The following is a 12,399-nucleotide window of genomic DNA, read 5'->3' on the forward strand; positions in this document are numbered from 1 at the left end:
CTGTGAAACTACACAATTCTCTGACATTGAAATGTGTTCTTAACAGAACGAGTCTCCTTTCTGTGTTAACAAAAAAATCTCAACACTACTTAAGCTTTTCTTTCAAGAAATTCTGCTGCAGTTTAACCCAAACACAGCTAGCGTGTTCTTAGTTTTTTTAAAAGGAACTGGACTGGCTGTTAGCAGATACTAAATACCTGGAGGTAACAGACATTTAGTTCCATTCAAGTTTTTAAGTCTTTTCTGTTAGATTCAGAATTAACTAGCAGTTCATGTCTATCTGTGGATTTAGAGTGTAACAGGGTTTGTGGGATTATTCTCTTTCGTTCACTTGTTTTTACAATACATGTTTCTACAGGATTTGGTTGCTGCTGTGTCTTTGAACCAAACCCATCATTAAGCATCTTGATTTTAGAAATATATGCTCAAATTATTTTTAGTGATAGAAAAATATCAAATCCTTTCAATATAATAAATAAACCCATCAAATTCTTTCAATAACCGAAGTTCCACTGTGCACAGTTAAATCCACAGGTTCTCTCAGAAGAGGTCTGGCAAAACATGAATGGTGAGCAGTGCTGTAAAGTTTCTCTGACACGTCTACAATCACTTCAGTTTCTGATCAGGATTCCTGTACCATGCAAATCTGGGGAACATTCTCACACAAACATTTAATGCATATGAACTCATAGAGAGAAAAAAGACTAACGCAGCTATCTGAATCCTCACCTTAAATATATACATTTTTCTCAAGCAACAATTTAAGGCCAATTAGGAAAGCAGAACATGACCTTGTAAGAAATATCGGGATCAAATTATGAAAAAACCTCCTTATTCAATGAAGAAAGATGCATCTGTCCTGAGCATAATGATTTTTTCCCCATTGCACAGATGCTTACTAGAATATACAAGTTACTGACAAGAACTCCAGATGCAAACCAGCAGTAAGGCTAACCTAACTTTGCCCTTAAATCCTCACTTTTTTATGTTTAATGAAGATCAATGACAGCATCTTTAGACTAAAGTCTAAAACATGACTGGGAGTAAGATAAAGATGAAGATAAAAAGGTCATGCCTCATTTTTATATGCTGTCAATTAGAAAAAATAACTAATTTTAACCTAACAGTTTATAAAAGTGCCATCCTGACATATTCTGTTCTCATGTATTTGAGAATTTTGTAATATGTATGAATGGAGTTTAAATAATAAGCTTCCTCAGGCCTCTTGAAAGAAACAATGACCTTTCTTCCTCCTTAAGTCTAGCAAAAGCTTCATGGCCCAAAATGTAATCTCCCATTCCATTTTTTATCCTAGCTAGAATTTGCTGGTTCACAGTCGGTCGGCATTCTCCCTTAGTTCCAAGTAGGTATTTATTACCTCTGAAGTCAGAGAGCATTCTAGGAGTTAACAGGCCTGTGCTGCATAATAACAAAACAGCACAAGTAACTTATTTCTTATGAAAATATGTATCTACATACATGAAATACAGCAACTGTTAAAATAGAATACCTGATAATTTAGATCACCCAGTGCAATTTAATTTATACTAAGTTCTTCTAGAATGAACTCTGATACTTCTCCACAAGCTCTTCTTTACAATCAAAACTTTGCCAGCACTGTTCATGTTGGCCAGAACCTTACAAACCTTAACAAAGCAACTGAATAAAAGAGAATGCTTACCAGCAGCAACTACAGCTGGAGGCGGCGAACCTGCCTCACCACCACTTGTTTGGCTCATGGATGCTACAGATGTTTCTCTGGAAGGTGGTAACTGCAGCTCCTTTGGGAGAAGGTCATAGACAGATTCTGTGGAACAAAGTGGATTTAATCAAAATGTTATTCATGTTCTGCAAGGGAAAAGAAATAACGTTTTGCCTAAGATACGAACAGCAATCCAGCCTTTTCAGAACCCTTTGAAAAGGTCACATTAAGCACTTGGAGATCTCAACATCATGGAATAAAGTTATTTCAGAAAACAAACCAACCACAAAAATGTTAAGATACACATTTTCAAGACTGAAACAAACGGACACAATCTTGTTCAAACAAAGAAATAATTCATGAACTTCCACAGAAATGGCCCTCATTTAGAATGAAGGGGTTGACAGCACGTACATGAGAATCAAAGACAAATCCATTCTCAGAGCAAGCTGTGCAACTTCCAAAGAAAGAGATTAGTTTAGTACCATCATCCACAGAACACCCTATACTCTTCCTGTGTAATAAGTGTCAATTCTTACATAAGATCCTGCACTTCCATTTATCTGCAACATTTCTTTTTGCCTCAAACTCCCTGTAAACTCACGCAGATGCTCCAGAGAAAGGTGTCTCCACCAACAAAATGCCTCGTCCCAGTCCGTTTTACACAGAAAACCCCATGACACAGCTCTGGCAGATCCTCTACAGCAGTAGAACCTCTAAGACATTCTTTTTGTGATTTCTGTTGTGAAATTATCTCAGGATCGCTGGGTGATCCAAACATCTCCACTTGGGCATGAGCACATAGCTATGTGTGCCTTTTCCAGTGGATACAGCAAAGATGCCCTGTTTCAAACCCCCAATCCGGGGATGTAAATAACCTTGAACATTGAATCATAGGATGGTTTGGGTTATAAGGGACCTTAAAGATCATCCAGTTCCAACCCCTTTGCTATGAGCAGAGACAGCTATAAATGAAGAGCTATAAACTGAATATAGCTATAAACAGCTATAGATGAACAGCTATAAACTGAATCAGCCATTCCACGCCACAAAACTTCATGAAATTCCTTTCTATGTGTTATTTAAGTGCCCGAAACACATATGGAAAAATCAATGTGCACTTTTAAAGAGGTTTTTTCCTCCTACGAAGCAACAATTACACTCAATCCTAAAGTAAAATATATTTGTGCAGCAATTCTGTAAAAATTTGAATTCCAACAGAGCTGTTCACCAAAGAGCTTCAGCTGCATTAGGCCCCATAAAAAATGAAACATACTCTAGACAAAGGCACAGGTATATACACACCCAGCAACACATAATTGTATTAAAAACACAACCCATACCAAATGCTGGCTATGCCACAAACCAGAACAGTTACTGTACTGGGTAAGAGTGCAAACTCTCCCACCACTAACTGGTGAAGCATAAAAAGAGCCCAAGAAAATGTAGAGCTGTTTACAGGGTACCACTTGTCTGTTACGCACATCACAAGCAACTACCAGGAATGGCTGTGAACTGGTTTAAAAGTGCTTGTGTAAAGATATGGTTACAATGATGCTTCTCATTTTATACTTCATTTACTTTTCCAAAAAAAGGTTAGTTCTTTTTTAGTGTCAACATACTACATTTTACTAAGAAGCACTGTGTACTTTCTGTGTGTATGAACACTTCCATAGTCTAAATATATTCTAAATTATAGCTGTATGAAAGATGAACTGTACCCTTATATATAACGATTTTTATTTAAGTTCCATGTGCATACAGACTTGAATCCAATTCAAAACTAAAACCCAAACTAAATTGCATTTTAAATTGTTACTAGTCAAATACCGTCTCCTTATGTCCGCAATGGGGGAAGAGAGGAGGCTCCAAAAGCACAATTTATGGCAGTTTTAAGATGGGAAGGCTGTGTAAAAAGTATAACGAAAAAAATCCATTAACTAAATAATCAAAAAGAAGTTATATTGATATTTGAAAAAGAGTGTCTGAGGAAGGTGAAGAATAGAGAATTTCTTTTCATTGTATTGACTATACTTCTGCCAGCGAACCACAAGTGCTAAATTCATGGGAAAGATGCAATAGGTATTCACTCCTAGTGCAGCAGGAATAAGCAGAGCACTGAAATACCAACTGTTACCTAACTCTGCCGTGGTTAAAAAAACCTGAAAATCTACCAGCCAAGTTCTGACCGGACCATCCACTGAAGAAGAGGAGAGAGTTTATGCATCGTCTGGCTTGCAAAAAGGAGCACAGTTGACCTAATAACATTTAAGACTCTCTGCTGTTGTATTTGAAGCTTTAACAACAAGGAAGAAAGGGGAAGGTCCAGAAATGGGAAGCCAAGAAGCCCAGTTATTACTTCAAACAGTCACTGTTAGGCAGTTTCTTCACTGTAAGGACAGTACAATTTATCAACAGGTGTCACTGTAAATTCAAATCTGGTTTAATACATGGAATCATTAGAGTGGGAACCCTGTCTCTTCATCAGGGATTGCAGTGACAGGACAACAGGTATTGACAAGGGGTTCAAACTTAGACAGGGGAAGTTCAGGTTAGATATAAGGAAGAAGTTCTTCCCTGTGAGGGTGCTGAGGCGCTGGCACAAGTTGCCCAAAGAAGTGGTAAATGCTCCATCCCTGGCAGTGTTCAAGGCCAGGTTGGACAGAGCCTTGGGTGACATGGTCTAGTGTGAGGTGTCCCTGCACATGGCAGGGGGGCTAGAACTGGGTGATCTTAAGGTCCTTTCCAACCCAAACCATTCTATGATTCTATCACTGTACTTTTTGACTGCTATTGGGGATTTTCAGTCTCAGCCCTTTCTCTTTCATAAGCTGTGAAGCCAGTCCTGATGTACAAAGGCCAGGGAAGTTATACGAAAGAATGAAATACGTGTTTGCACCTTGCTAAAAACAAGCCAGTCTAACTCACGCTCCCAAGCCACTTACATTGTGCAGCCCCTGAAGCGCAGCCAGTGCTGCGTATTTGCAGCTGTTCATTATTTGACATGCTGGATTCTGAGAAAGCTTCTGTAAACCACAAAATCCCAAGCAGTTTCAGAGAAAATGTTTACTTATTTCCACATTGAATGGCTCCTGTAAGCTTGGCCGCTGGCCTCAATACGTCAAAAAACACTCCAAATAAAATGTGGCATTTGGAAACCATAGGGTGTGTGTGGTTCTGTTTTCTGCTGAACTGCAAGTTTTCTTCAAGATGAGTATCTTAACTCAAGAGACTGAAGAGTGGAAGGTTCAGATTTTGTCCCAGTAACAAAAAGCACAAATACCAGCTGAAAAAAAATACAGTTATGACGTGAGAGGGTGCTTCCTTACTTGACATCCCTGCGCCTCGAAGTATTATTGCCCCTGCAGCTAGCAGTTCATACAACAGCTCCAGACATCAATCCCTTGCAAATGAGCACCAGCCTTTATTCTGGGTGGCACTCATGCTACTACCTACAGGAGGTTAGCAAAATCCAGGCTTGCTTCTGTTGAAGAACCAGCCAGAGGCAGATGTTCAGTGCTGGAACAGCTGCTGCACTGTAATTGCCACCCAAGGTATCTGCCACAACCTCCCGTATGGAAAATTATGCCCAGTCAGTTCTGTTGACAAAGAGCGATCTTAGCTCAAAGTGCACCCTGCAACAAATTCTTCCTGCTAAGCCATCTAAGAAACTCACACACCTCACTGCAGGGACAGGACAAGGGGAATGGCTTTAACCTGCCAGAGGGAAGATTGAAATGAGATCTTAGGCTCTTCCCTGTGAGGGTGCTGAGGCGCTGGCACAGACTTTTCCCAGAGAAGCTGTGGCTGCCCCATCCCTGGCAGTGTTCAAGGCCAGGTTGGACACAGGGGCTTGGAGCAACCTGCTCTGGTGGAAGGTGTCCCTGCCCGTGGCAGGGGGTTGCAACTGGAGGAGCTTTAAGGTCCCTTCCAACCCAAACCAGGCTGGGATTCTATGAATGCATGGCCGAAGTTTAAGGTCAAATTGAAACTTGAAGGAAAAAAAGAAAAAAAACACAAACAAACTCCTGACCTTTCATCAGAACAGAGGTAGCTTCATAGTCCAAAACATATAGTCTAAATAAAAATATTTAGTGCACTGTATTAGGAACGATCATTTCAACACTTCTCTGAGGAATCTGAAATTGTTTGGGTATCTTTAAGAAAGCTTGCTGCAATAAACCTGCTCTGCACACGTCAGACTTCAAATGAAACTTTTGTATTTTCACCTAAACACAGGCCAGTGTTTATATATGCTGCACTATAAATAGCATTAAAGCAAAAACTGACAAATTCCAGAAAGATTAGAATCGTTGCAAGGAAACTGATTCTTCCCCAGAGGATATAGTTTCCCTCCACACCGGATACTGTATTTAAATAGCTAAAGCTCCTATTGATCAGCTTACCTCCATCACCATGTTTTACACACATGTGTACACACATGAACATTGAGTATATTAAATTATCTGCTATAATTTTATGGTTATTCATGTGGAAAACACCCACAAAAACATAAAAGACATATGTAAATGCAGCATTACATTTGAAGGCAAAAGTAAAAACTCATTACATATTTCTACTTGATTAACAAGAAAAAACATACATAGACAAAATCCTGATTTTGGCAGGACAGTTTTTAGCACTGTGTCGAACCAATGAGTCAAATTTCAGCCACTGACAGCACCAGGTGTCTTGTAACTTATTGTTCATTTCAAATTCTCCTGACAAATACATTAGTAGACGTCAAGTTTCTGGGTTATTTTTGCTAGTAGTAGCTCCATTTATATCCAACCTCTCCTCTAAACGCTTTTTTTTTTCACGAAACAAGAAGAAAGGAACATGTGTTTCAGGATATATAAAATAAATATATTTATTTTAATTTTTTTTCAGGATATATAAACGTAAACAACACACAAACAATATAAAAAGCTACTAATGATCAGCTGAGTCACACACGCTCATTTCCACATACAAACCTTCACCTGCATTCATGTAATAAGTTATTAGATACCCTATTTACAATAAACTTACAAATCTCATACCTCCCCTCAAAATACCTCAACTAAACTAACTCGATGAGCCCAGGCTTTGCAAATTCTACTACTGAAATCAAGGACACGTGGGGAGAGGCAGATTTACAGCAAGTATTTTCAGTGTCAAATTTCTTCAACTGCCCTTTATCCGATTATCCGATCCTTATAATCTCTTATCTGAGATCAGCTGCTTGTAACTTTGATCTTCCTGCCAGTTACACTGACAGTTCAGAAAGTTGCATTTCACATGGCTATACTGAGCAGAACAATTAGGTCAATAGCCAACAAAGCCAAATTTCAGCCGGGGGAAGATAAGGTTTTGTCAGCGTTCAGAATTGAAATATTAATTAAAAATAATCAAGTAATATGATACCAGACTTGCTTGGTTTTGCAGCTCATCAAAAACAGTGCACCCAAGCCAAACAGCAGCATTCCAGCACACCTAGCTATCAATGGGAATGAAGCCAGCATTCTGTCTCCAGTGAAAGGTATCCCCACCACTCTTCCCAAAGAGTTGCAAGAGCAGCAGCAAAACCTGAAGATACACAGAAGGATACACAACACTCCTAGAAGGGATGCTCACCTCATATAAACTGCTGCACACAGATGAAATCAGGTCACTTTAAATTGAAAGAACTGAACAAAAGCTATCTGTGAAAGGGCTGGATGCATCGCCGTCAGCCAGCACAAAAACATCTCCTTGGGTCAACATGTGTCTGGATCAGCCCCAGCAGCTTGTGACAGGAGCTCTGTCTTTGAGGAGGAGAGAGGAGAGGCCTCAGAAAGATTTAGGCAAAATAACCCAGAGAAGGTAGGGAACAGTGGGTGAAGCTGATCTGATCTCAGTGGGTTCGAACTTTAGCAGGAAAGATTTAGGTTGATATAAGGCAGAAGCTCTTCCCTGTGAGGGTGCTGAGGCGCTGGCACAGGGTGCCCAGAGAAGCTGTGGCTGCCCCATCCCTGGCAGTGTTCAAGGCCAGGTTGGACACAGGGGCTTGGAGCAACCTGCTCTACTGGAAGGTGTCCCTGCCCGGGGCAGGGGTTGGAACTGGAGGAGCTTTAAGGTCCCTTCAACACAAACCAGTTTGGGATTCTATGACTGCATGAGTGCTGGTGGTTCACGATGGCAAGCTCACATTTGCAAGCACTCCTTCTCTCCCTGTTTTACTCTCTTCACCTCACTGCACACAGGCAGTTGCCCCTTTTGTAAGAATGTATTTAGATTCCTACACACAGACAAACCCAGCTAAGTGACAGGCATCTGGGCTTACAGCAAAATCTAAGTACTCCAGTTTTCCCCCATCACCAACAACAGAAAATGCTACACTGACATTTTTAAACCATTCTCATCATCACAGTATCAAAGGACCTTTCAGAAACACACCATGCCTTGTGACCAGCAACATTAGATGCCTCCTTATAACTAAGAAATTGTGATTCTGTTTAAACTTTATTCTTGGGAACATAGCATTTTTAAGCTTATGGGAGCAAAGAGACACAACTGCTTCCTGCCTAGGAGTGCTAAGACAACTCTAAGATTCTGTGAGAAGTCACCAGCTTTGGACACTTCCCAAAGAAAGCCCTGCTTTTTCCAAAACATACATATTCCCACCATGGAGAGGGCTCTCCCTCGTAACGAAAAATAGGAATTCTCATTTTAGAATGACCTTTTATAGTCACAACAGAAACCACTTTCAAGTAAAAGGTCTTTTGTTAAATAACGTAAGTTTAACACTGAAACAGAAATAGATGCTGTCACTTCAAGAGGACGGAAGGCAGAAGAGGAAAAAGAAGCAGTTTCCCCAAAATAGCTAATGAAAGTGGTTGCAAATAATCAGTTCAGGTGTAACCCAGCAAACCAAGTACACATGGATCCAGTATTCTACCACATGCAGCCCTTGCAAGACTTTTCTGCAGCTACTCACCTTTAATGAATCTTGAATGACTTTTCCGTTGCAGCTACACAGGAATTTCAGCTGTACAGACTAAGAACTGCAATTTCTAGTAATTTAGTGCCTCATTAACTCGCACTGTGCTAGGACTAGTGCGTGATGTTACACAAGGACTTCTCTGTCCTCAAACTTTTGTGAGGCTTTCTTAGCCTATCAGCAAATTTAACCGAGATCTTTCTGCTTGGTTGACCAAAGAGTTTCTTCTTGTAACTCAGTACTTGGTGCACAGAAGATACGTTAAACAGCAGAGAATACCCGTTTCCAATGTTCAAAAGCAACAGCAGGCTCATCCATGATGAATGCCGGCATCCTCATTTTGCCAGTACCACTGAGCACCTTAAACGTTATGGAATGAGCTTATATAGGCCAATGATTTCCCTGCGCTTTGCTCTTCTGTACCAGGAGCAAGGCCAGGCCATCCTGAACTTCCACACATGGAAGCCAAATTACGAATGTGATGCAGAACTTTGCCCTGACCTGCTAGCAAATGAGGTCATAACTAACGTAGAGAGAGACTGATATCACCATCTGAAAAGGTCATCTTCTCCAGCCTGCTGCAGGTGCAGAGAATCCTGCTACAGTACAGAGAGCAATATGCAATAGAACAGCCATTTCTGCTTTCTAGGCATGCAATTCCCCCTATCCCCTGTTTTGGGGAGGTTCAAGTAATCAATTTCAGTGGAATAACCAGTTAAACTTGAAATAGTGGGGAAAAGTTGGCAGGTTATTTTTGACAACACACAGCTAAGAACACAAAAAAAGGAACCCAGGAAAGAAGTATTGCTTCTGCCTTTAGCTGAAGCCATCCTTCCACTGCACATAATGGCCTTTAAATCAATTTCTGATCATGATGTGGAAAATCCCATTTTTTGCTGCAGTTTTCCTCTTAACAACAAAGATGTCAGACATCATTTAACCTGGCTACAGCTTCAGCTCCTACTTCAATCCCAACTCTCCTGGCTCTCCCCCAGCCCACCCGTCTGTCTGTCTGTTCCACCATGGTGATTGGCTCCTGTGACTTCAACCCCCTCTAATGCTGAGGGCTCTTTCAGCAGCACCCTTTTTATCCCCAGCCCTAGGCTAAAAGATAATGACCACCTTCCTGCTCAAAAGACAATGATGTGGGAGAGCACGATCAATAAACGGGTGACAATGAGAACCAGAAAAATTGTCCGCAGTAGAGGCAGAGACAGGGTATTTTCCACTTGTAGATGGTGGCTTTTGCCTCTAACGGTAGGTACATCCTGGAAATACCTCACCACTTCCATGACCTCATGAAGAACAGCAAAGTTAATCCTTGTCTTTTAATAAGCTCCCTGCACTGGATGCTGCACATTTGATCCCCACTGATACTCATCTCAACATGTTTTAATACCCGTACAGATTTGGCTGCTTCTTCCAAGGCCATTTCCTTGCTGCAGCACATGACAGTCATACCAGAGATTAAGAAAAAACCTTGGTGTACTCTTCTAATCAGTTGGCAGCATCTAAGAAGAAATCTCTTCTAATGATGTACTCTAAGCTGATCAAAAAAACAACCAAGCAAGCAGGCAAAGAGAGTTGTTTATATGGAACGAAGATTAAAAATCAATTAGAAATACATGAACCTGCAAGTAGCCTCTCCTACACGGGAGGTAGGTGAGGAAAGTGGAGCACATACGCTTAACAAATTAAAAAAACTCTATAAAAGTAAAAATAATGATGCCCATATTTCACCACATCCCCAGCTAAGCACACAAATCAGGTTCAGGGTACTCATAGACACATGTATACAGATTCTTTGATGCCAATCAGTTTATGTAAAGACAGAGTTTGGGGCTAAACCTGTATTACCAACGTTCCAAATGTCAACTAAGGGCCTGACTGTCACTCCTCACTCTGAAGGTAGCTGCATTTCAATAAAACTGAATGTGCAGCTGAGTATTTTTCAGAAACTTCTGTGGGCAAGTGATGCTAAAACCAAAATCTATTCTACACCTGAAAAATCCAGTCCTCTGAATCTGCCAGAAGACCCTGAGGTTTGTTTGTTTAACTTCAAGTTCTGCTCTACTCAGAAGTCCAGTGTCTATGATAAACAATACAGCTTAATGGTCGAGTTGATTGTATGCTACCAATTCCACCACAATAGCTTAGTTCACAAAGAGTTTTTAAAGAATGATGGGGGGAACAAGGAGAGAGTTACATCAGCTCTAAATATTCAACATCTAATGAAAGCCTCGCTTTGTTGCCAAATGTTAGTGTGATGTGACTCTCGTGGATTTTTCTCTATACAAAAGCTTGATGTGGGAATACTTTGAAGCAACTATTTTGCCTGCCAGGAAGAACCCATAAGAGGTCGCTCATGAGCTCCTCCAGTTCTCAGCCCTCCCCACAGCTCCCTCCATACACACACCAAAGACTAGCAGGTTCTCCCACAGAACCCAGAAAAAGCATTTACTGAACAGGTTTGGTTATTGCAGCACAGAGAACGGAGGATACGTATCAGAAAACTAAGGCCACCCTTAAGTATAACAGGCATTAGAACCAACACAGATACTCCCTCCTTCACGGCACAGTGACTGCTCTCACTCCATCTAGGGTAAACTGGGAAAAATAACATCAGGATCCACTGAAGTAAATTCTGCAGTGAAAATACACACAGTCTATTGCTTTTTTGTCTCCAAGTTAACAAGACAAAACATTACTACAGCTACATTGAGAATGCGTACCTATACCTTTGTGCAAATGAAAGTGAATTTGTACATAGCCAGCAGAATACTTTGCTACCCCATAAGACGGCATGCCAGTAAGGGGGCTGGTATCGTGAACCAAACAGGGACTGCACAGACAGGAAGCCAAAGCGATAACCAGGACTCAGTAAGAAGCTCAACAGAGGAAGCTTTGAGAGTTGAGAAAGGCAACTAGTAGACTGACGGACAGACTAGTGCATAAAACCAGAACAGAAACAGCCTGAGACAGGCACAGGCCAGATGAATCTGTGATCACTAAAGTACTTTCTACTCCAGCACGGTGGTTGTGTTGCTGTTGGGATTTTGGGTTTGTGCAGGTTTTTTCCTCTTTCTTTTTAGTTTGGTTGGCTTTTTCAAGTACTCCACAGGAGATGCAAACTCTCACTTGCATAAGTGAGACTCACCCACAACTGCAGGCAATGGCAGCTCTGCTTAAGGTACAGCAGAGATTTTATATTATAAAGTTACAAGAAAGATTTGAAAGAAGAAGAAAGTAGACAACATGAAGAGTAAATCAGCTTTTGTTCTCTATCTGTTAAAAGAGGATTTATGATACATTACAGACTATCACAGCTTCTGTACTGCCTAACATCTTTACAACTTCAGTAGACTTAACACAGACTTGCTTAGCAGTAGTGAAAATGAGGCAAACAGCCCTGAAGGCAGGTTTAAATTTCATACAGAGCAAGAAGGGAAGACCTTACTTGAGCATACATAAGAACAGATAAAAAGCAGCAACTATTCAAAGAATCACAGAATCATTTAGGTTGGGAAAGACCTTTAAAATCATTGAGTCCAACCATAAACTCAACTCTGCTAAGTCCCACTACACCATAAAGATATACTTGTTGTATATCTGCATGGCAAAAAAGCCAAAGAGCAAGAAAAAGACTATACTTCATAGAATCATAGAACAGTTGGATGATGCTCAGCAAAAGACTACTTGATAGTCTCAGTGCAGACACCTTCAAACATTTTACAAA

The 12,399-nt window shown here is 40.6% G+C and overlaps 1 protein-coding gene across 4 annotated transcripts in view; it reads right to left on the minus strand.

Moving 5' to 3' along the window:
- Window positions 1-12,399, minus strand: part of LOC115619539 (nuclear factor of activated T-cells 5-like) — a 70,133-nt gene that overhangs the window by 42,809 nt on the left and 14,925 nt on the right. For 3 of the 4 annotated variants that reach the window (XM_030511976.1, XM_030511975.1, XM_030511977.1), the window contains exon 2: window positions 1,682-1,807. In XM_030511976.1, coding sequence (XP_030367836.1) covers window positions 1,682-1,807 — 126 coding nt within the window. Of the gene's footprint in view, window positions 1-1,681; window positions 1,808-12,399 lie in introns of those variants that run through there. The other variant, XM_030511979.1, reaches the window with a different exon arrangement.

The sequence above is a fragment of the Strigops habroptila genome, chromosome Z (assembly GCF_004027225.2).
Source record: "Strigops habroptila isolate Jane chromosome Z, bStrHab1.2.pri, whole genome shotgun sequence".
Lineage (NCBI taxonomy): Eukaryota > Metazoa > Chordata > Aves > Psittaciformes > Psittacidae > Strigops > Strigops habroptila.